Source organism: Phyllostomus hastatus, unplaced genomic scaffold (assembly GCF_019186645.2).
Source record: "Phyllostomus hastatus isolate PE091 unplaced genomic scaffold, TTU_PhHast_1.1 phas_scaffold_55, whole genome shotgun sequence".
Taxonomy (NCBI): Eukaryota; Metazoa; Chordata; class Mammalia; order Chiroptera; family Phyllostomidae; genus Phyllostomus; species Phyllostomus hastatus.
Window position 1 is genome coordinate 5,058,588 of NW_025334035.1, and position 24,771 is coordinate 5,083,358.

At 47.4% G+C, this 24,771-nt stretch overlaps 1 protein-coding gene across 5 annotated transcripts in view; it reads right to left on the bottom strand.

The window, feature by feature from the left end:
- The window catches only part of PIK3R5 (phosphoinositide-3-kinase regulatory subunit 5), a 67,063-nt gene that overhangs the window by 12,538 nt on the left and 29,754 nt on the right, over positions 1-24,771 (bottom strand). For all 5 annotated transcript variants that reach the window (XM_045824601.1, XM_045824599.1, XM_045824597.1 and 2 more), the window contains exons 2-5: positions 12,984-13,099; positions 11,089-11,189; positions 8,176-8,244; positions 7,273-7,411 (exon numbers count right to left, since the gene is read on the bottom strand). In XM_045824601.1, the coding sequence (XP_045680557.1) occupies positions 7,273-7,411; positions 8,176-8,244; positions 11,089-11,189; positions 12,984-13,086 (412 nt within the window). In that variant the 5' untranslated portion in view covers positions 13,087-13,099. The remainder of the gene's footprint in view (positions 1-7,272; positions 7,412-8,175; positions 8,245-11,088; positions 11,190-12,983; positions 13,100-24,771) is intronic.

Here is a 24,771-nt window from a genome sequence, read left to right on the forward strand (position 1 = left end):
CAGTTAGGCTGGGGGCTCCTGGTGAGGTTCAGGACAAGGGGCAGATTAGGCCTGAGGCCCACAAGGCCTTGGATCCATGACAGGAGTCCAGGCCCCATGGTGGCTAAAGCCACTCACGGAGCTTCACCCTGTGGAGACTGTGGGCGGAGCACCCTGAGAGGGGGACCGAGGCGGGGGTCTCTGCTGTCCAGCCGCTCCTGTCACCAACCCCCTCCGCAGTGCTGGTGTCCTGCAGGGCGTGTCCAGGCACCCCTCAGACTAGTCAGTCAGCCTCAGCACCTTCCATGGCTCTCGCCTTCCCCTCACCATCCCAGTCTGGCTCCCACAGCTTTTCAGGGGACCAAGGTCCTGCCTGGTGTTGTCCCTTGAAGATTGAGCCTCCGCACCCGAATGCCCCCTGCCTTCCTCTCTGCCCTCAGCCACCTTTCCGTCCCTCTGACTTCAGATGTGCAGAGAGGAAATGAGCTCGAGGTTTTCCACGTGTCCCTGCAACTTGGCTCAGCTCTGCCGCTGGAAAACAAACCCTTCGCAGTGTGTATTCAGTTCTGCGTCGGCCTCGGTGAGGAGATGGAACATTCCGCCCTCCTCACTGACAAGGGTGACAGAAGCAGGCAGCCTCCCTGTCAGGGCTTGGAAGTCCTTACGGGGTCCGTCTCCCTGTCGGGGCAGCACCCTGGACAGGGTGTGAGCTAGGCACAGGGAGGCCATCCCTGCGGAAAGTGCAAGGCCACGCCTCGGGTTTCCAACAGCTGGAAACACCCGTGTGTGCTTGACTTTCCTTTATGGGGTTCAAACCTTTCATTCCCTGATCAGAGACAAAAAGTAGAAGATGCAAATGTTTATGATCAGGAATGTCCCAAGAGAAACTGAAGACTTCACAATTGGCCTGCTACCAGCCGACAGGCAAAACTGATGCATCCAGGTCCGCTCCTGGTTGACAGGAGGCCGAGGCAGGGAGGCACCGAGTGCAAGGAAAGGGGGAGGATTGCCTGAGGGGAGGAAGTGCCTGGGAGCCAGGGTGGCCCCGGGTCTTTACGTCACGCAGTCACCTGCCTGGGTCTTTTGGTAGAAACAGCATTATGCAATGTGAGAATGTGGTTTTTTGAGTCAAAGAATATGGTTTATAGACTTGAGCAGACAGGTTCAGGTGGTAGAGCTCTTGTTTGCTATGTGGCCCTGGGCAAGCTACTTAGTTGTCCAGCCTTCAGATGCACCATCTGAAAGATGGAAATACTAGAACTATCCAGGGGGGTGTTCTGAGGGTGGATGGGACCAACTCGTGGCAGTGTTTGATGTACTGTAAGCACACAGGTAATGCAGCCATTGCCATCACCACTGCTGTCATCGTCATCAATCATAGTCCTCCTTTTGACAAGAACTTACGTAACCTGTCCTGGACCGTCAACTACTAAGTGACGTAGGTCTTTGTCACACCAAGGCCCACGTTCCTTCTCTCACACTCAACATTATAGATTGGGTAAGAAACATTCAACTTCTCTGAGTCTTGGTTGTCTCATGTACAAAATGGGAATAACTTTGCTTTTCCTTCTCACTTCACAGGGCTGTGGTCTGGGCGAGATGCAGTCGTGGAGGCTGGTGTGCTGAGTGACTCACACACATGAGGCCCACCGTCACCCTCAGGCTTGCAGACGAATTATTTGCAGGCAATAACTGTGGTCTGCACAGCCATGCAGGCGTGCAGTAAATAGTCAACAAGCACTCGGGCTTCACCCCAGAGGGCTGTGGTGGGCAGGACCTGGCGGCACTGGCGTGAGGTTTCCTGCCACCCCCACAGTGGAGGCAGTAGGCACCCTGTTGGGGGTGGAGTCAGGAAGAAGGGGGAGGCCTGAGGCTTCATACCTGCCCACTTCCTCTGCTACCCAACCACATCAAAGTGGAGTAAACTGTTTAATTCGTCTCCACGGCAACTGGCTCCCTAAGGCTCCCTAGGGCTCCCTGGGTGGAAGGGCCAGCTCTTCAGGGCTCTTGTCATCTCCCTGTGACCTTGCCAGGACTTCTCTCACAAGCTAAAGTCACCCCAAACCCTACTGGCCAAGCAATATGAAATCAATGTAGGTCAGCCTTTGTCCTCACAAACTGCTCTGAGAGGGAGGTACTATCACCCTCCCATTGTACAGATCAGGAAACTGAGGCTCCCATGAGTAAAACATCTTGCCAATGGCCCCAGAGCCCCAGGGTTTGAAACCACAATGGTCTAACACCTAGTGCAGGTGCCCGCTGAGGGACGCAGCCTCAGCCTCTCCTGTGAGAGCTCCCTCCCAGCCTGCATTCTAGCCCCTGGTCCCAGCTCCCTCAGCGCCTGCCTCAGCTGGGCTCATTCGGGGTGGGGGCACTCAGCAATAAGGCAAAACTATAATCGACATGCCTCTACAAAATCACACCCCAGCACTTTCTGACAAGCCCACCTCAGGCTCATGTAGGTGAGGCTAATTTTGTTTAAATCACTATTTGCTGTGGATGAGGGCTCATGTTCTGTGAAGTCAGAGGTTAATTTGTGGATGTGGGATGAGTGACTTTTATTCCCCACAAAAGATAACCTCAAAGGTCACAGTTATATTACCCTATATGATATCAACTGACTTGCATCTAATTTTGCAATCTTATTCTAGCTTCTATGAGACACTGATTTCAGTTTCTCAGACCCTTCTCAACGCCAGCTCCCCTACCTCTCTGGTTCCTTCGGGGGTGAGCTGCACACACCTGCAACACAGGCTCTCTGTGCATTTGGATGAGAGTTAGGTGCCTTCATTGTTTGAAAACGACTCTCTGACACGAGGGAGGGTTAATGGTTTCTTGTCTCAGTTCTGCTTTCCTGGGAAGAGGAGAATTTCGTGGTGTGGGCAGCCTGCCCTGAGCGTCCCTCTCCAGACAGTTAAAGAGGAGACCCCCAAACCCGGAATTTATGTACAAAAAATTGTGTAGTTATTCTTACATGTTTAAACTTCAGTCACCTTCAAAGTACTCTCCATTTGATGCAATACACTCATCAAGACACTTTTTCCACCATTCAAAACAGTTTTTGACCTCCTTAAATTTGATGCTTTTTAGTGCTTCTGCCATTTTTTTCTTTCACCTCTTCCACATGGGCAAGACATTGCCTTTGAGGACTTTATTCATCCAGGAAACAAAAATGTCACTCGGGCCAAGATCAGGTGAATGGGGGTGGGGGCGCATGGGGGTCATGCCATTTTTGGTCAAGAACTCCTGAACACTCAGCACTGTGTGGGCAGGTGCACTCGTAAATTACCCATCATGAAATGGATAAACACATTGAAAGTCTTAAAAAACAAAATTCACTGAAGCCAAACACAGCCTCTCACAACACCACCAGCTGGTGCACTGGTCCAGATGGTTTCCTAGAATACTCACCTAGCTGGAGAAGTCTGTACTGCAAGGGGCCCGTCCTCCAGAAGATAATTCCAGGTTTTTTGGGTCCCCCCTCATATTTGCCTTCTTCTCTATCACCCATATACCTGAAGCCTCACATGGTCCCTGGGGCCATGTCCAGGGGAAGGCCCTCTGCAGTGAGGGACAAGAGTTCCAAGCATCCTCTCTGCTCCGAGTCCCACTCCAGTTGCTGCTCTGCCTGGCTTTTGTCTCCCGGGCTTAAAACCCCACGCCCCCAAGTCTGGGCCTCACCACAGCCCACCCCTCTGCTCCACACCTCTGCTTCACAGGGCTTTCCAGAACAGAGTTCCTGCTCAGCTGCCACAGAAACATCTCCAGGCAGAGCGTGCATGCAGCAGAGGAGAGCCAGCTGGTTCCACTTGAAACTGGGAAGCAGTCCCCCCACATGCAGGTGACAGCCATCCCCCAGCCTAGCGTATCTCCCTTATCCATTTCAAAGTAGGGAAGAGTAACTTAAATGTCTGGTGTAGACCAAAGGCCCTGCCTGGTGTTTGCATTTAAATCTCTTCTGTCTAAATTATAAACAGAAAGAAGACTGCATTCTTATTAAAGGAATTCTCATCAACCCGGAAGTGATCTAGATCCACTTGTTTTGGGGGGCAGTGGGGAGGATGGGGATGAAAGAGATTAACCTTAAGATCATTTGCTCACTTAGGGTGCCTTGAAAAGTTAGGTTGGCAGTTTCTCGATTCATCATGTGCACAAGCACCTTTCCTAGTTTGACACCTTCTCTTCAGGGACTTCCTGATTTCTTAATTTCCCCCACCCAAGTCTCTCCCATGTGGTGAGGTCCATGTAATCGGTAGGCGTGGGTCTGCTTGGCTCCTCGGTGGCACACACAGCTGACTGGTTGGGGGCAGGTGGATCAGACGGTTGGTTGGAGAAGGAGGGCATGAACCCGCACAGCCCTTTACAGACAGAGCTTCAGCCCTGAGCTTTCTGGGCTTCAGGAATTGCTGGGGAGTAAGACTTGCTACTTCTGCTCAGTGTGTGCTGAATGTGTACAAGGAGAATTAAACGCTGCCAGTACTAAACAGGCCCTGGTGTGCATATGGATTTAAAAGGAAAAAAATGGGATTACAACATGCATTGTATTTTGGGTCCTGCTTTTTTAAAAACTCAAGTTACTCAACATTTTTTGATATCAGTAATTGTACTTGTCATTTTTAATAATAGACTAGCATTCCACCAAACAATTTGCTGCAATATACTCAACCTAATTCAATATTTAGGTTTTTTGAAATTGGTTGATTATTAGAAAACGCATCAATGAACATTTTTGTAGGAAAATCTTTGCATACCCACAACTGCCCAAATTTCTAAGAATGGAATTGCTGGGTGAAAGGATATTCTTTTTAATGTTTTAGAGAATGTAGCCCCCTTTTCCTGACCAATACTAGTACTTGTTTTTGTATCTTTGCCAATTTGATGGGGGGTGGGAAATGATGTCTCACTGTTAAGTTTTGCATTTTCTGTATTACTAGTGAGGGCAAATGTTTTGAGGGTGTTCCTCAGCTGTTTATGACTCTCTTTTATGTACTTAAATCATGTTCTTTATTTATATTTTCATTGGCATATTGCCTATTTTATTTTTTATCCTCACCAGAAGACATTTTTTGCATTGTTTTCTTAGAGAGAATGGAAGGGAGGAAGAGAGAGACAGAAACATCAACTACTTGCCTTCTCATACATGCCCTGACCAGGGATCAAACCTGCAACTTGGGTATGTGCCCCGACTGGGAATTGAACCCTCAATCTTTTGGTCCACCAGACGACCTCAAACCAACTGAGCCACACTGGCCAGGGCTATTTTCTTAGTTTTAATCAACTCAAAAGAACTCTTCATGGGTTTGAATACTATTAATTTTTATTGAAAATATTTTTCTTAGTCATTTACCCTTCACTTAGAATGGGATTTGCCATATAAAAAGCTTTAAACTTTATGCTCTCTTATCTGTTGGCTTTTTCTTTTATAATTTTTGCCTTGCAGGGACACTCTGTCTCCATTCTAGGCTCATGTGCCCTATTTTTCTTCTGTTACTTTTATGGTCTTGTTTTCTACACTTACACCTTTAATCCTACTGTAAGTTATTTTATAAAACACAATTTTGTTTTTTTGGAAATAAAATTCTAACTCATTTTTATGGCCTCTCAATTATCCTGATACCATTTACTAAATGATCAATTTTTTTCATGACTCATTTGAGGATGCCATTTTGTTATATAATATTTTTTAAATATTTATTTCTAGAAATTACATTTTATTCCATTAATTTATATATTCTTTTACCAATAGTGGATTATTTTAATAACTATATATAGCCTTAGCATACTTTCAAAGACCTAGTAAGGAAACATCAATACGTATTCTTCTTTAAGAACACATAAATATATAATAAATGCATAGATAAATACTATCGTAGAGCACTGGTTCTTTCAGACAGACTTTATCTATTTTGTTAAATTTTAAAAGATGTTGTTGCTTTTTTGATCATGGTAACATTTATTTCCATAATACCTGATATTATTATAACATTGATTCAGTCTAGCAACATGTCTTAAATTATTTATCCTTCAGTTAAATTTGTTTTCTCTATGTAGGTTAGTCACATTTTTTGTTTGTTTCTAAAGATTTTATTTATTTATTTTTAGAGAGTGAAGGGAGGGAGATAGAGAGAGAGAGAGAAACATCAATGTGCGGTTGCTGGGGGTTATGGCCTGCAACCCAGGCATGTACCCTGGCTGGGAATCGAACCTGTGACACTTTGGTTTGCAGCCAGTCACATTTATTTTATTCATTTTGTATTTTTAGTTGTTACTGTAAATTGTTTTTTTCATATGTCTTACTGGTTAAGGCCCTTATTTGGCAAAGCTCTTGGCTACTTATTCACGAGTCTGACAGTTCTTTGTGTGATGCTCTTAGTCTCGATGAATAAGCAATGGTTTGATTTCTACATATTAAAATTTCATTTTCTCTGGAAGAGGAAATATTCTTTTTTTGCATAGGCAAAATACTTATAAGCATGAAGAGGAAGTTATTGACTTAAATGGAAATGTCTCTCATATTTCACTGTGGGCTGTTACCTTATTAAGAACTCTTCCATATATTAATAGTTTCCACACATCGGAAGGGTTTTAAATATCAGAAATGGATGTGGAATTTTATCAAATGTTTTAGAGGCACCTATTCAGTTATTTATTGACTTTAAGCTACTGAGGTAATGCATTACTCTCATATCAGGGTACTTCTTAGTAAATCATACTTGACTGTGTTTTCTCTTGCTCTGCGATAGTTTTCTTTGACCTCTTTTTCATATGTATTATAGTGCCTGCAGTTTCTCAAGAATTCCTACTCGGCAGAGCCCACACATGAAAACTGAGTGCCAGGCTCTTGTCCACACTTGTCAAGGCGCCGATCAACCACCAACCTGTCCACTCCCAACAGCAGCCACCCTCCATGGCCAGAACTGAATCTACCCACACACACATTCCCTTGTTTGCTCCTGAGGCAAAGAGAACAAATGAGGGCAGCCTCAGAGACCACTTGGGTGAGCAGAGCAGAGGCTCCAGCCACACGGTGGGCTCTCCTCACCCTGAACCCCTGCTCAGCTTCCTGTAAGAATTCCTCCTTCGCTGACTGCCTGTGGCCCCTGCGTCCAGCCATCCGGCGCTGGTGCACATAGGGTACACGCAGCACTGCGAAGAGGGGGCGCCAGCACTTTGACACATGGGCAGAGATGAGCTGAAGGGTGACAGGTGAGGAGGCTCATAGCTGACGAACGGGTTCGGAAGACCTCCTGACTGCACGATCCCTGCTCCATGTGCAGCTGACTCAGCACCTACCTGGGGCCTTGAGTTCAGCATCGATGAAGGTGAGCAGCTCCTGGCTGATGCTGCAGTAAGGCACGGGCCAGGTCAGGAATCGGTGGTAGGTTTCAGCTGCTTTCAGAAGGAGATCTGAGTCTGGTGGGAAGTGGGGGGTCTGGAGTGGAGAGGGAGTCACAAGCAGAGAAGTCTGGGTGAGAGAAAGTTCACTGCCATTCCACAACAGAACCTGCCACTTTTCTGGAATGTTCCACAAAGGGCACACATTTCCTGGCAGCAGTATGTCCAAGGACAAGGTCAGGAAGAATGGGGAGTCACCCACGGGGAATGCATGACACACGGGCGAGACGGTGCCAAGGGACATCTCTATGGAAGGGCCGTGTGCTCACTAAGCGTACCCTGGTCCACAAGGGCAGCTCTCTGAAAAGTGGGGGATCATCTGAAACAACACTGTTGCTGTCTCTCGATTTGGGGAGTGGTCTTCAATGCCCAGACCACATTTACCCTTACTAGAGGGAAATGTTTATTCTTTGAAGTGAACTGACTCAATGTACATGGGCTCATTTGATGCCGCGGGTCTGGAGAACACAGTCGTGACATTGGGGAAAACCGACCAATGGGGCACAAAACAAGGTGGACATAAAATCTCCTTAACAGGACCTCTCACGGCTTGTGAATGGGCTGTGGCAGCAGCTCCTCCGTGGGTGCCCAGGCATGCCAGGCACAATGGCCTCCACGTGGAGTTACTGGGACCTCTCAAGATGGCCAGTCTGAAGCCATCAGAAGGTGGACAGGCATCTCAAGTGTCACCACTGGAAAGTTTCCCTCTCAGTGTCTCCTCAGACAGGCTGTGCCTGCCCTAGGTAAGTTGTTCTGCTGTCCCCTCTCCGACTGCCCCAGCTGGACCAGCCTGGAACTTACGCAGAGGACAGTGGAGTAGAAGAGCAGGGCCAGCGGGGGCAGCAGGTCATAGGTCCCCTTCTCTTGGACCTGCGGAGAGGACAAGAGAGGAGGGTGAGGCTCCTTCACAGGGTGCAGAACAGAACAGCACTTTCTTGTTCTGTTCTCTTCTAAGTGAAAAGCAATGGAACCACAAGACAAAAATCTGGAAAATAGAAGTTAGAAAAAAACCCCACTCACAATGCCCCACTCTTCCAAACTCAACCACAGCTAACGTTTCGACACACTTCTCCTCACACCATCTCTCGGTGTTTTTCCTCTGCAGAGCTGTAACCATGCTGTGTGTGTTTTTTCTCTTAATGTCTTTTACATGCAATGTTATAAAAGAATTTCTGTTCTGTTACTTGGTCCCTAAGACCACGTTTTGCTCCCTTCCTGGTTGCACATTTACCCATTATTTATATTATAAATATGTTTTCCAGTCTGCTGTTTGCCTTTTAAAGTTACGGATTTGTTGGATGTCTGTAAATTAGAGGTGCTATTTTTTCCCCTTATGGATTTCTGCTTTGTTGTGCAAGGATCATGTGAATACTCTTATTACATATTTTCTTCTTTTCTTTGAAGCTTTATTTTCTTAAGTTTAAGTCTTTTTTTTTTTAAAGATTTTATTTATTTATTTTTAGAGAGGGAAGGGAGGGAGTGAGAGAGAGAGAGAGAGAGAAACATCAATGTGCGGTTGCTGGGGGTTATGGCCTGCAACCCAGGCATGTACCCTGGCTGGGAATCGAACCTGGGACACTTTGGTTCCCAGCCCGCGCTCCATCCACTGAGCTACGCCAGCCAGGAGTTTAAGTCTTTAATACACCTCTAATTCCATCTGCTATATGGCATGAATTAGGATTCTCACTCTGTATTTTTCCAAATGTTTAATCAATTTCCCCTAAACCATTTAATAAATATTATTGATGTAATTTTATTACATGCTAAATTGTGTTAATACCCTTGGATAATGTCTATTATTTTTATTAGCTGAATAATATTCCTTCTGGTAGACTTCCATAATTTACTAGTTTTATTTTAGATATTTGAGATTATTCCTTGCTATTTACTGCAATTACTTTTGCAATGAAAACCTTTGAGAAAATTTCTTTTTCTATGATTTGTATGATTTACCTAGGAGAGAGCTCAAGAAGTGGAATCAATCAATCAAGATTATAAACATTTTTATGATCTTTGAAACATATTGCCCAAGTGCCTTCCATAGGATTTCATTTATAATATCTTCCATGTAAGAAAGTTTCAGTTTTATTACATTCTTCTCGGCATTGCTCATAAGTTTTTGCTAATTTGCTAGGCAAAGTCTGTCTCAATATGGTTTAAATTTGCATTTATTTTACTACCACTGGGGCAACATTTTTCCATATATGTTTACAAGCTCTAGTTATTCTTTTGCATATTGTCTCTTTGGTAGAGCTCACCCCCACCCTGTGTCCACACCTGTACACACGCAATTAGAATTCTTGGGTCTCCCAGCCCAGCCCAGGACTCATGGGGCTGGAGACCCAGGGAAAGCCCTCCATCTCTGCTGTGCCTGCTGACCTCAGCGGGCTCACACTTAAAGTTCTCCTTTTCTTTATCGCAAGTAGACATTGCGTCTGCTCCACTCTCTCTCCGGTGGTGGTTCAGCTCTCCCAAAGGCACTGGGTCAAGGGTGGCACCAGAACTGGGATCTCAGGTGTCTTGATAAACCAATGCTTTCTTCTTAGAGGCAAAGGGTCAGCTAACTGAGGAAGTCAACTATTTTCCAGCTCAGTTCTAAGAGGCCAGAATCCTCCTTAGGGACTCACAGCTGTTCTGGAAGCCCAGCCCCACTCAGCATTAAGCACACTCTTCCTCTCAGATGTAAAAGCCTGTTTACTGAACTGTTACAGGAGGTCTCTGTTTACCTCTCCAATCAGTTTTCTCTGTTGTGTCTTTGTTTTTACGGATCTTTTTGAGGAAAGAAATTCAGTAAGTCTTACTCCATCCTTTCTGGTCAATACCTTGACTTACAAACATGTCTGTCTTAAAAAGCAGCTTCCAAAGGAGTTCCCATCAGACTGTCAGCTGATTTCTCAAAAGAGACCTTACAGGCAAGAAGGGGCTGGAAAGAAGTATTCCAAGTCATGAAAGGCAAGGACCTATAATCCAAGATTGCTCTATCCAGCAAAGTTTTCATTTAGAATGGAAGGGCAGATAAAGTGCTTCCCAGATGAGGTCAAGTTAAAGGAGTTCATCATCACCAAGCCCTTATTTTATGTCATGTTAAAGGGACTTATCTAGGAAAAAGAAGATAAAGAAAAAACATGTATAGTAAAAGGACAGCAAACTCACAATTATTAACAACCACACCTAAAACTAAACCAAAAGAAAGTAAGCAAACAACTAGAACAGGAACAGAACACAGAAATGGAGATCACATGGAGGGTTAGCAACAGGAGAGTGGGAGGAGGAGAGAGGGGGAAAAGGTACAGAGAATAAGTAGCATAGATGGTAGGTAGAAAATAGACAGGGGGAGGGCAAGAATAGAATGAGAAATGTAGAAACTAAAGAACTTATAAGTATGACACATGGACATGAACTAAAGGGGGGGAATGTGGGTGGGAGAGGGCGTACAGGGTGGAGGGGAGTGAAGGGGGGAAATGGAACAACTGTAATAGCATAATCAATAAAATATATCTTTAAAAATCAGCTTCCAGGACCCTGGCTAATGTACCACGTGTTCTCAACAAGAGAGCCATATCCCCTCCCAGAAACCTGAAATCCACATGCACAGCTGAGACAGAGAGCTCGCAGGGCCCCAGCACCTGTGCCCAGCCCCAGACACCCCAGAACTGGCACTCTGTGAGGACTTCTGTCTTGCCACTGTGAGGCCAGTCCCAGCTCTGCCCTCACCTCTCGGGTTTTCTTCAGGATCTGTTCCAGGAGGATGAGGAAGTGACCTGGGTCCCTGCTGACCAGCTCCTGTAGGCTCCAGCAGTTCAGACACAGCCCGGCTGGAAAGGGAGATGCCAGTGGTCAGTCTGGGGGTGGGGAGTGCTGGGGGCCTCTGGGGCTGCACTGGAGCATTCCTTTGTGAAGGAAGAGTCTCAGAAAATTCTGGGTCAACACTCAATCCTATCATGACCCATTAACATGCAATGACAAGTTTCTTATTCCTGGAAGCTCAAGAGACACCAAGAGGGGCTGGGATACCTTTCAAAGGCCAATGAACTGCCATGATTCTGGTCCCCGTGTCTCCGGAGGGCACCCTGCCCTGGGTTCCTACAGTAGGTGCCAGAACCTCCCAGATGCAGGCAAGAGGGCAGAGGCAGAGACTGCTGGGAGACCAAGGAGAGGAGCCAGGGTGACCTCACCCCCAGCCAACACAAAGCTGAGGCTGTGGTAGCTGCGGGACTTCCCAGGCCTACCCGGGACGGAGCCCAGGAAGGGGAAGCTACGTTCACTCACATTTAGAAAGCTACAATGAACATTTTGTCACTCTGACTTCCCCCGACTTTCCTATTCCGCCAGTGTCTTTTTCTCTGAAGTCAGCAAGGGCAAACCCCTAAAAATGAAAGGGGTGGACACAGAGACTTCTGAGTGTGTGTGAGTGTGTGTCCGTGTGTAGTGGGGAGTGACAGCAGTAGGGGCAGAAGTGGCCCGATCATGAGTTTTGTGGAGCCCCAGGGCCCCTCCTGCGCATGGGGGCCTCCCAAAGTCCAGGAGGTCACTCCCTGTGTGTCTCATGTGGTCACAGGTTTTTGCAAAATTGTAAAAGTCAGATACTTTGCATCAGTTTACCTAATGATGACCCTCTCAATTCTATAAGCTTAAGCTCCATCGAAATCTGCGTAGAAGGCAAGAAGAGAAATGCTACCACTTACTGACCACCTACAGTGTGCTCGGCCTTCACATATACCACCTCCACTGAGTCTCCCACCCTCCCTTCAGGAAGCTGGTTGCTGTCGTTATTCTCTTTCTACAGACAAGGCAGGTGAGGTCCTGAGGGGTTCAGTGATTCATGCAAGTTTACACAGCCAGTGAAACAGACTTTTAGTCCAGAGCTATTTAATGCCAAGGGCCAAGGAAAGCCTCTCAGAGGAGGTGACTTTTGAGCTGAGGCCTGGATGAGAAAGAGCCAGCTGTGCACGGTTCCAAGGGAAGAATTCCAGGCAGCAAGTGCAAAGGTCCTGGTATGTTCAAGGAGCAGTAGGTATCTCTCTCATGAGGTGGTCAGGGAGGCTAGTGAGATATGGGATAGGAAAAATCTTAACAAGCATAAGGAATTACTGCAACTAGTCACAACCTTCAAAGACAGAGCGCCCTAGCCTTCAGTCACCCCCTTTCCTCAGTCCTGGGCAAGCATGGACCAGGGAGGCCCCTGCCATCCACAGCTTTGCTGAGATTGTCCCTTGCTCTGTGGGGAATAGGACGAGGGGTCTGTGAAAGGAACTAGAAGCCAAGTAAACAGAATTCTAGGGAGAGCTGTCTGTGAATTCATAGCTGCTCTTTTGGAATCAGCCACTGTGGTATTTCTAGCATATGCTAAGGACGTGAGATACAGCCCCAAGAAGGACGAGGAAGACAGCACAGGAGAAAGAAGCTGCTGCCTACTGAGGGCCTGCTCTCTACCAGCTGCTGAGCCAGGCACCTGCCCAGGTGAGGTCCAGTTAAGGACTTCAGGTCCTGTGCTCAAGTCACAGAGTTGGAACCAGGATCTGCCAGTTTCCAAGGCTTGTCCAGTGCTCCTTGTGGCCCTTGAGGCTTCCTTGGGCTTTAAGAGCACTGCACTGTTGTCTCAGACCTACCTGACCAAGAGGTGGAGCGGCGGTTGAGGCTGAGTCCATGCAAGCAGCGCTCCAGGGCATGCTGGATGCGGTCCTCTGTGCACGTCGTAGCCCCTGGCTGCATCCTGAGTCATCGCCTGCACGGGAGACAGACTTTGGTCAGCCCAGAGGCCCCCAAGTGTGAAGAGCACATGGCCCAGAGGGCAGATGGCACAGACAATGGGCACCCACAGCCCAGTGCTCTTGGCTTTGCTATTGCTTGGGTGCTGTGAGCACACAATGAGGGGGCTTACTGCTGCCTCCAGCACTGGAATGGCTCCTGGAGGTGCTGCTCTGGGTGGCAGAAAGGGTGCTCCTGCAGCCCAATAGCATGTCGCTACAGGAAGCAAGGAGTCAGGGATAGGAGTGCAGGGGTGCCTGACCCTGGCAATGGTGAGTGTCTCCAACAGCCTGGGAAGTGCCCAGGATGTGGCCCAACCCCCCAGTAGGCCAGGCGGAAGGACCTCAAGGGAAAACTCAGAATCGCTCCAGGGGCTTCTCCTGAATTTCCAGGTCTGCACCGCCAGCCCCCAAAGATGGGCAGGAAGCCCGATCCGCAGAGAAGAGCACAGAGACCCCTCCTCAGCACAGGGTGCTCTGATGCCAAGGCCTGGTGGGGGCTGTCCCACACACCTCACCCCCACTCCTGCCCTGCCACACCCTCTGCTTGGGCGCCTGGGCCACAGACCCCTGCTCCTTTTCTGCCCTACCCTCCACTCTGGCCATTTTCTTTGCTTTCTCTGAGGCTTGGCAGTGTTACCAGTTACCCAATGACCCCTTGTGGCTCCCCTCCCTGTCCTGCTTCAGACAGGCCAGGGGTGCTTAGACAGGCCCTCAGACAGGCTGGAGGGCTACTGAGGAGGGGACTTACGAAGGGGTTTTAGCACCAGATGGGGAACTGGGGGAAATGCCAAATTCGGAGAGCTTTTTGGTTATGCCCCTTGGGAAGCATAGCATGGCAGGTGGCTCAGACAGTGAATGAGCCTGGCCTCTGGGCCTGCAGACTAGGACTCACATCTTGACCCTGCTATTTGCTACCCATGCAACTTGGGACAATTTTCTTTAACTTTTCCAAACCTCCAGTTTACCTATCTGTAAAACAGGAGAATGAAGGTATTGTCACAGGGGTAGATAGTGCTGGGCAAGCTTCTGAGACACAGAAGCTAGCATGGTACAGTCTTGGCCACAACCACTCTTTCCCTTGGGAATTTCGCCACATTCACCCTTCCAGGCAGACGCCATGGCAGGCTAATCAGGCCGGGTCAGAGAGGGAAGCTCTGTGCTACTGGGGACAGACCAGGAAACCACAAGCAGAAACATCAAGCTCAGAGCCAAGCCATGCAAACAACATGCAAAGAGCCATGGAATCCGAGCCTGGACTCAGCAGTGGGCCAGGCATCCAGCTCATGGAGACCCCAGGAGTCAAGTCCTCCTGCCCCCCCCAGCCTGGGAGGAACCACGTGTCCAGGGAAATGGCCCTTTGTGAACTTCCCAGCATCACGTCACTTCAGTGACATTCCTGGGCAGGTGCAAGGGTCTGCATGCATGCATTCTTTCATATATTTAATGACCACCTACTATGCGTCAGGCAGTAGGGACACAGCATTGAAGGAAGCAGGCCAGCTCCTGTGTAGGAGACAGAGACACTGGAGAATGATTAACAGACCAGAAAGGAGGCCATCACAGGGGGTCACGTGGTGAAGACCTGCTGGTGGGGCCAAACGGGGAGCCCACTCTAGGTTTTGGAGGTTAGGAAAGCCTCTCAGAAGAGACATTTAAGATGAATGAGGCAGTCGGGAGAAAAGGGTGGGGGAGGAAGGGAATGTTCCAGAAAAAGAAGACAGCATGTGGAAAGGTCTGGGCACAGGAACCAGCCAGGCAAGGACTGAGACCTTGGAGCACAGGCCAGCCCTCCCGGCCCCACACCTTCCAGCTACTCAGGTGGCAGACTGAGTAAAAAAAAAATCTCTCACTGGTTAGTCAGGACCATGCACCTTGGGTGTTTCCATCAGTGGCACCTCAATGTCTGAAGATGTCCTGGGGCCCTTCCAGGGCACCTTTCACGGCCGTCTCTGGCCCTTGTGTCGTCCGGCTGCTCCCGGGAAGTCCAGGCAGTGAGTCTGAGCACCCGGGCCAGGAGGGCAGGTTTCAGGTTTTCAGGGCCCTCCTCCATGCAGACTGTGCTGGTAGAGGTGTGTCCCTGGGAATGGCTGCTCCTGATGGGGCTCACCTTCTGCCCCCTGCAGTGGCAGCCCAAATACAAGACCCTCTCAAGCCTGGTCCTACCCGGCTGAGGACTAACGGAGCTGCTGGAGGAGCTGGGACACCAGGCTCCTCAGAAGGGTGAGTGTGGGACGTGAAGGGCTAACTGGCACAGACGCCCTCCACAGGTCTTTATCTCCACAGCCCTTCTTCCCTTCAGCCTCAGGGCAGGTTTTTAGAGGGAGTTTGGAGGTCAGCCCCTTCAAGTTTCTCATTTTACAGGTGGGGAGGAAGAGACCCAGAAAGGAAGAGGGGCTGCCTGGGGATGGGGCCAATCTGGGGGGACCAACACAGGTATCTCCAGACAAGGGTATTGAGTAGGACTTCTGTATTCCCAAACCGTGGTCAAGGCCCAACTCTGAGGACAAACAGTGCCTGATGACCCGTATGCTGAAGCTCTAGAGTCACAGTGCATGTCAGGGACGGGGGCCAGCAACCACACTGGGGGACTAGTCGGGCAGCGTCAGTCCAGAGCCAGCATGGCTGCCTGCCCGCCCACCCCCACACCTGTCAGTACAAGAACACTGGGGAGAGAGGAAGGCTGTCAGCCAGGGCAGAGGGGCCTTAAGAAAATCCGGTATTCTCACTCCCAGGTGGCAGTGCTGCCATTCCGCTCTCAGTTCACTCCCCTCGTGGGGAGCAGCTAGCAAGTCCATTGTTGGCCAAGGCAAAGATGTGAGCTCCGTGTGCATATGTAGAGGTGGGGGGGGGGGTGAGATACTAGAAACAGAAGCTGAACTTGAGTTGCTTTGTTGATACTTCACCCTGGGGGGTCTCCAGCAAGGTAAGGGGAGCTTAGCAGTAGAGGCCTGAAGGCTGGACCACCTTAGGAGGTGGGGACAGGATGAAGAGCTGTGGCAAATCTGTGGCACAGAAACATTAAACCACGGACCTAAGGTTATACAGTTAGGAGGAGGCAAAGCCAGGAGAAACCCAGGAGGTCTGGCTCTTGACCACTCTCCCTCCATCAAATGCAGTTACTGGAAGAAAAATAAAACCCATCCATGCTTCTACCTCACAAGTGAAGACTCAGTTAACTATGACATGATCTTTCTTTAAGTGACCCATACTCCCAGTGGCTGGGAATCCTGAGGCCACCATGTCTATCTATACCACTGCCACCCTCCAAACAGAAGACTAGGGCTCATAGCAGCAGCATTCCTGGCTGACCTGGGCGATGATCATGGTGGCCCACAGGGCCTCAGACTAGAGACACTGGAGACCTCTGGGCCTTTCCAGGGGAACTGGGTTTAAGGCCACCCTCTGTCCAGCACTTCTGCAGTGGCTAAGTCCATTGTGTCATGAGGTAGAAATGAGTCACCCTGCTCTGTTGTGTCACTATAACTGATACCAACACAAGACACAAATGAACAGTCTCAGCCAACGCCCCTTCTACCTCACCACCATCCTCAGGGGCCAGCACACAGCGTTCTGCAAGAGGTGAAAGGCCGCTCTTGCATCCCTGCAATGCCTGCTGGCTCACGCTTCGCTCCTTCTCCAGATGCCTGGGACCTTCCCATCTCCTGGACTCAGTGTCCCCGGCCATTCACGAGAGGGCGCCAAGGCCGTCTCCATGGACAGGCACTGGCAGAGCTCCTGGCATGCCAGCCTCCCTGGTGTGGGAGGCCAGCTAGAGCTTGCTCCCAGCTCCTGTCAGAGGCAGGACCTGCCCAAGGCGCAGGGGGCGGAGCGGGGATGTCTGGTAGAGCTGCCCTGGGGGTTAACCCAGCTCACTGCCTGGTCCTCTGGCACTCTCATTTCCGTCTGATGAGTCAGGCATCAGCCGTTTCTTGTGACTTGTCAGCAGAACCCCAGTGGCTTTGGGGCGGAGATGAAGAGGGAAGAAAGTGGCATCACTTTCTCCTGAGGGATGATGCCTTTTTCAAAGGATTAGCAAGCAAGGCCTGGTTTCCCCTGGCACTCCATTCCCATCCCCCCTCTCCACCCTGATAAAAGGAGCTCCTGTTGTGAAATTCCAGTGGCTGCAGGAATGGGAATGCCCCCACATCTGCGGTGGGGTAGTGTTGAAACACCCAGCAACAGTGCTGGCCCCAGCCTCCAAGTTCCTCTTCTGATCCAGTAAGGATGAGTCTTTACTGGGGACTCTGAGCAGGACAGGGCCATGCAAACCAGGGGTTGTCTTCCCTAAAGTGCAGGACCAGTCAGAGGGCCAGCGTGCACCTGGGCCCAGCTTCCTGAAGCAGCCTGCACGGCAGGGAAGAGGGCCCCTTTCTTTGGGGAACATCTCAAACAGTGGGGGGCCCCCAACTCTTAGGGAGGGAAGCATGGTCCTCCGGGCTCTGGCAGGCACCCCGTGCTGCTCCCCTGCAGTTCTGAACAGGCCCATGCTCAGAAGCCGTCGTCCCACACAGGTGGGAATAGGACAGAGACACCAAGGCCTGTCTGACCCCACCTGCTTCAGTCCCGGGTCGCTCCTCCCTCTCCCCCTTCCTTCTGGCCCCTGGGGCTTGACCTCCCTTTCTGCCCTCACTCCTGCCCTCATAACTGCTGAAGGCAGAATCTCTTGTGAGACCTAATTTTAAAAATTCTCACTTCCAATACCGGAAGTATATGCCAGAATCTAAAGACTGGGGTGAGAAAGGGGTGGAAAGGAGAAGGCAGAGAGCTGGGAGTGGGTGAGGTGGAGCAATACCTCCCCAGGGAGACCTTTCTGTGCTGTTTGGACTTTCAGGACCACAGCAGTACTCTACACACCCCAAGTTAAATAAGTAATGCAAATGAAACAGGACCTGGGGGAGGCAAACAATGGAACACAACAATAACAAATTCACCTGCCTGCATTATAAATAACATGACCACACTGAAAGGGATGCGGAATGAAAGAACTAACCTGAGTAACTGTGGAAAACAGCATTTTGACTGGATACTATAAGGCTAAAGAAAACAAAACTATACACAAATACTGTTTTTTGTAGGGATGTGGGCTACATCAAAATCTTGAAACTTCTTTATGTGTGTGCTAGGATGAAATGAAGAAGCAAATCTATCACGAATGATGAGGGCCAGTTTCTCACTGTTGGAGAAAGAAGTCACAAATAAAGAAAAAGAGGAAGTCTAGAATGAACCAACTTTATGGTATTAGACTGCAACTGGAGAAATCAGTATGAACTCATGGTTTTTAATGTATATACAGATAAATATACATGGAAGTAAAAAATATGTATATGCTTCGATTAACATGCATGCATATATTTTCTAGCTCTGTCTGCTGAGAGAGCCTAGAAGCAACAATGTCCCAGTACCAATGAGCACACCTAGTGCCCAGACCTTGGTTTCTAAATACCACTTTCTAACCAAAGGAACCAGGGCTCCTTAGAGAAATGGCTGATTCTAGTGCCGGGGCAGGAACTGTACAAGACAAACCTGGAGCACCCTGTTGTGCCAGAAAATAAGTCAATACTTGCAAAAGGATGAGGGGAGTCTAAGGTGTCAAACAAAATAAATAACGAAAGTCTACATTATTGTTATAAATAATAAAACAAAATAAAATAAACAGAGGAGAGGAAACAGGTCTCCTTTACAAAGGAAGTCCAATTAATAAATGTGGGAGGGATGGGGGAAATGCAAAATCACCATTAGGCAAACACCACAGTAATAGTTTTGCAGGCAAGAGCCACCAATGAATGCTACAATCTACAGGTGAAAATCTGAGCGGAAACAGGGTATTTGCATAATCTCAGAGTACTTCCCCCCAAGTAATGGATCAATTACAAAGGGAAAGTAATAATTTCAGAGTAGAGAAACTCAGCACCACCTAAACCTCACGATCAAAGTTAATATCACCACTAAGAAGACGTGTCAACATCACGACGCATCCATCCCCTGATACAATGCTCTAAGAGGGACATGACATCACTTCTGTGGGATGCTCCCAAAAACACATAACCACAACCTAAACACGAAGAAAGATCATTTGAAACTCAACTGAAAGAAATTCTATAAAATGACTGAGCAGTATTCCCCACAGTGTCAAGGCCATAAAAGATAAGGGAAGACTGAGCAACTGTCACTGATCGGAGGAGGCTGAAGAGACATAAAAAGCTAAACGCAGCCCTGGCTGGTGTGGCCAGGTGGACTGAGTGCTGGCCTGTGAACTGAAAGGTGGCTGGTTTGATTCCCAGTCAGGGCACATGCCTGGGTTGCAGGCTAGGTCCCCAGTTGGGGGAGTGAGAGAGACAATGAATCGATGTATCTCTTGCACATCAACATTAATCAAAAAATAAAAATAAAGCTAAATGCACTGGGGGATCCTGGATTGGATTCTGGAACTAAAAGGGCACATTTGCAGGAAAGTGGCTAAAATCCAAATGAAGTCTCGAGTATTGTGTAGTATGGTACCAGCTGTTCCTTGTTTTGATAGCTGCACCACAGTATGTGAGTTGTAAGCATCAGAGGAAGCTGAGGGGAGGGCACACATGGCTCTAAGACCCTTTTTATAGTTGCGAACCTTACATATCCTTTATATATCTTTCTGGGTGGTTATCCAGTGCCTTGCTGCCCTTCATACACTTGTTTCAAGTTGCTATTTCCTGTATACTCATAGTTCCTAGTTACTGGTCAGTAGACCGGTGCAGGGTTGCCTGCCTTACAATCCAGTAACTCGATATCCCTAAACTGGGGTTGAGGTTCTTGGGGTTCTTGAAAGGTTTCCGAGGGCTCTCTGTGAGAACAGCTAAGTCGTGTTTTCACTTGGATGGCAATCTCTGCAAAGTTAGCAGTTAATCTATTCTGGAACATCTCAGTGGCACCTTTGACCAAATGTTACCATAAGGTGTTGGTGCTCAGTTTGCTTTGTTGTCACCTAAGAGGACAGAACATGCCAGCTGTGCTCTTGGGGTCTTCGAGAGCTCAAGGTTGATCAGATGAGCTCATATATGGAAAATGGCTAGTTGCTGGCTTTTCAATAAATGCCATTTGTATACTATCAGGGTAGTTCCCTAGCATACACCAGTCTGCTGCCCAGCTCTAGATGCCTTTGAGATGGGACCAAAAAATCAAGCCCTCCCTGGGAGGTTCTGATGTCTAGTCAGGCTCAGAAAGTAGTGTTTTCTACTTTACAAGTATAAAAATAGAATTAGGTAGACTAGTGGGGTACAAATTAAAATAGAAATTGATATTGTTCAATTATACAAATAAAACCCCCCAGAAATTGAGGTAGAGGAAGATCCCATACATAATAGCAACAAAAAGAACAAAAGAAGAGAAAATAAACTTACAAGTGTGCAAAATTTGAATGAAATAAAACTGTTGAGGGAAATAAAAGCAGGCAGGTAAATGGAAATGCATCTCCTGTTGTTATAGAAGAAGATTCGACATCGTAAAGAATTAATTCAAAATGGATCACAACTTATAAAGAGCTAAAAACTCTTAAAAACAGGTGAAAAGCTTCATCACATTAGATTTGTCAATGGCACTAAAAGCACAGGTAACAGAAGAAAAACAGATAAACTGGACTACATCAAAACTTAAAGCTGTGTAGCAAAAAGAAACAACAGAGTGAAAGGAACCCTACAGAGTAGGAGAAATATTTGCAAATCATATATCTGATAAGAAGTTAATAACCAGGTTATATAAAGAACTACCATAAACTCAACAACAACAAAACAACCCAATTTAAAAATGGACAAAGACCCTGGCTGGTGTGGCTCAGTGGACGGAGTGCTGGCCTGAGAACCAAAGGGTCACAGGTTTGATTCCCAGTCAGGGCACATGACTGGGTTGTGGGCCAGGTCCCAGTAGGGACCGTGTGAGAGGAAACCACACATTGATATTTCTCTCCCTCTCCTTCTCCCTCCCTTCCCCTTTCTAAAAATAAATAAGTAAAATTTAAAAAATAATAAAAATGGACAAAGGACTTGAATAAACATTCCTACAAAGAAGATATACAGATGTGGCCAAAAGTAGGTTTACAGTTAGTTGTTCATGTGGAAAAAGACTTAGGTTATTATTAAGCAGGTTACTACTGTTACAATAGCTTTATTAACTCAAAAGAATGTCACACTGCAATTGTTTAGTGATCACAACCACTCCATGACATAATCACAGTTTTCACAATCCCTGCAGTCCAGGGAGAGTCCGCCATTTATTTGCCCATGTTCCTGGGGTAATAGTTCCTACAGCCTGAACTGGAAACACATCCATAGTTGGCCTGACTCCCAAAGCCCACGTTCTTTCCTATGCCATGTTCATAGGAAATCATTTCTGCTGTTTTCTAGACAAAGGACTGAGGATGCGGTTTCACCTCTGCATTTTAATTTCCAGGGAAGATGTCTTCGCACCAAAAGTGCCTGGATTCTCATTGTCAGTGATTCATTCTCCATGGGCTAGGGTTACTCACTTCCTCTGCTCTAGCTTCTTTTTTAAGATGTAAGATTCCTGGGCAGACATTTACCTAACAAATGAGTCTATTATGGCACTGACAGCAGACAGTGGGCAGAGGAAGGACTCCAAGGCCAGGAGAGGGAGGAAATATGAAAAGGTAGGTGGAGATGGCATGGGGTGGGGACAGGAGGAGCAGGATGACGTAGAAGTATACAAAACAGAGGGAACCACTAAGGGAGCACAGATAAGCCTTTACCTACTTCCCAACTTTGCCCATGCTCTTCTTTACCAAGGAAGGGGCCCAGGAATGCTCAGGAAGACAAGGTTGTGGTTAAGACTGCAAAGAAAGGAGATGAGGAACAGAAGAGGGAAGGAGAAAGATGCTGATGTGTACACAGTGCTGGCTCTATGCCAGACACTGTGCTCAGGGCTTGAAGCACATGATCTCATTGATTCTGAAGATACCCATAAAACTCCGAACACACAAGGATGAGGAAAGTGCAGCTCCTCATGGCTAAATGCCTTTCCCAAGGTTGCACAATGAGCAAGTGGCCAGGGCAGAATGTGAACCTAGGACTGACTCCCTTCCACCCAGGTAACCATCTGGAAGAGGACTGCAAAGAAAGCAGGGTGCATGAACTTGCCTTCACATATCCTAACTATAATAATTGCAGCTAATGCTAATTAAGGGCTTGCTATGTGCCAGGCACTCTTCTAGGTGTTTCCTATGAACTAACTCATTGAATCTATATGAAGCAGAGACGCTCTTATTCCCATCTTAAAGATGAGGAGACTGAGGCACAGAGTGTTCTCTTAGCTGGTATGTGATATATGTCCTGTCTTGGCCTGTCCTAGGCAACTTAGCTTCTCTATGCACATTAAAGGAATCCATAACTGGCACGCTGAAATTACTGCCACAGTGGGGAACCAGAGAAAGACTAAGAATTTACTAAAGTATAAACTCCAGGCAGCTACCAAACTCTACGAGCCCCTAGGCTACACCATGGGCATCTGGCCCTGGAGAGTGTTGAATCTGCCTCCTTTCAAATGCAGAGCCTGTCTTGTTTGCCTGCAAATGCTCTCAGAATAACAGGCAGAGGGGAAGAACCTAGATGTAGAAACTCAAGAAAAGCCAATTACACATATTGGGTTGGCCAAAAAGTTCATGTAGTTTTATATATAAAATAAAAGACATACTTTTCATTTTCAACAATAACTTTATGGATTTGGATATTTTGAGTATGTTGGCTAACTCCTATGTAGTAGAATGTTGATGGTTCTCAATTCATGTCCCAATTTGATTGCTATCGACTTCAACTGGTCTGCTCAACCAGCATCATCCAGTGAGAAATCTCTAGCATAAAACTGCAAACCACTTTTAACATTTTCGATCAGTCACAGCACCTTCTCCATACATTACACTAATCCTTTTTTTGCATTTCAGTTGTGTTTTTACCTTTCTTGAAACAATGAAGCATAATATGCTAAAAATGTTACTCATTTTCTTACATCTTCAATATTAATGTGGCTACATAAAAATTCACCAGTTTTGATTTTTTTTAATGCACACCATCACAATACAATCTAACAAAATGTTTCACATGAAGTTAAAGTCAACTAAGCATGATGACTAGAGCCATCTTTCAGAAAAAACAAATGAACTTTTTGGCCAGCTCAATATATTGGCAGCTTTCTGGTTTTTCTGGATGTGGAAATAAGACTGGTTGTTGCAAATTGCATTCATTTTGGCTGCACAGTTTCTGCAGAATCATTTTCAGTTTGCAAGACAGGCATGAATATTTCCTAGTTTGGGCAATGATTTTATGGAGCACTGTGATTTTCAGATGCTTTACCAGTGGCAAAACTTGGGCACAGACTGGCCTAATCCATCACCTCTTCCGTCTGCCATCTTTCCTTCCCTCCCAGAGTGAAAGCCATTTAGCACTGCACTGCCTCTCTGTCATCCAGCAACAGATAACTGCTCTCAGGCACAGGCATATCCATCTTCTTTTGTCTCCTTTTCTCTTTAAACTCCTGCCCAATTGAAGAAGAGAAATCTCTCTCTTCTTTATCCCATTCATGAATATGGTGTATTAGTGCAAGAAACTTCTCTAACAAGAAAAGAAACCATCAATGTTTGTGGACAAGAACCGAAATCAGATGCTCTCCTCTGATACTTGGCCAGGGGTGATTTTTTACAACTTTTTATAAAACAGACACTGATTTCAAGAGCTCCACTTAGCCCAGCCTAGAACTCTCTAGGGGCTGTTTGCTGTGGCATTAGGACAGCAGGCATTGATGCAATGTTGCCAACTTCTTGCTGAATATACCCATGACGACCAGAACAAAGGAAGACATGCACACCACCCAAACTGAAAACCAATACTGATGGGCCAGAGTCAAGGACTGACATTACGTCTAAACAGGAGGGAAATGGATTAAGGAAATCTAGACTTTAGTTCTGGCCAAAATCTCTGTAGGAGGTGGGTAGCTGGTTTTGCACCATGGCTGATTAAAGTTAGCACTTAAGTGGGTGGGCAGCCTTTTCAGATATTAAATTTTCTGTCTTTTCCTTCCATGAAGATTGGTGGGTCACACCCGCTGAGATGGGGTCATTAGGACATGAGGACAGTATGAGAGGGGAGAACAAAAGTCCTGCATTGTCCAAGTTATATCCCATTTTGACCCCAATGGAGAGGTCTGGAGGGCAGCTCTAAATCTGGGAGTTCAGTCTATGGGTCACAGAGACTTGGAACTCTGTGAAGAGAGAGTGCTGGTGCCCAGGGCTCAGCCCTGGGGCATCCAGTGTGAAGAGGTGGCACATGAAGAATCAGCAAAAGGACACTGAGAAGCTACAACTCACGAAGGAAGAGGAGAACACGATGTCACAGAAATTCAAGGCAAGAGTGCTTCCAGGAGGGAGTGTGGAATGCAGCTGCAAGATCCCTAGAATGAGGGCAGAGAGTGGTTGCTGGACCTGGTGACATGGAGGTTTTGGTAACCTGGGAGGAATAAGTGGAGGGCGACAGACCCAGTGGAATAGGCAGAGGAGACAAAGACAGAGATTTAATTGACAGGTGGGAGAGAGGCAACTCCTCTGAGTTTTGCTGAGAAGTGGGTTTGATGTGATGCTTCAGTATCCTTTTGCTAAGTTCCTTTTTTTTCT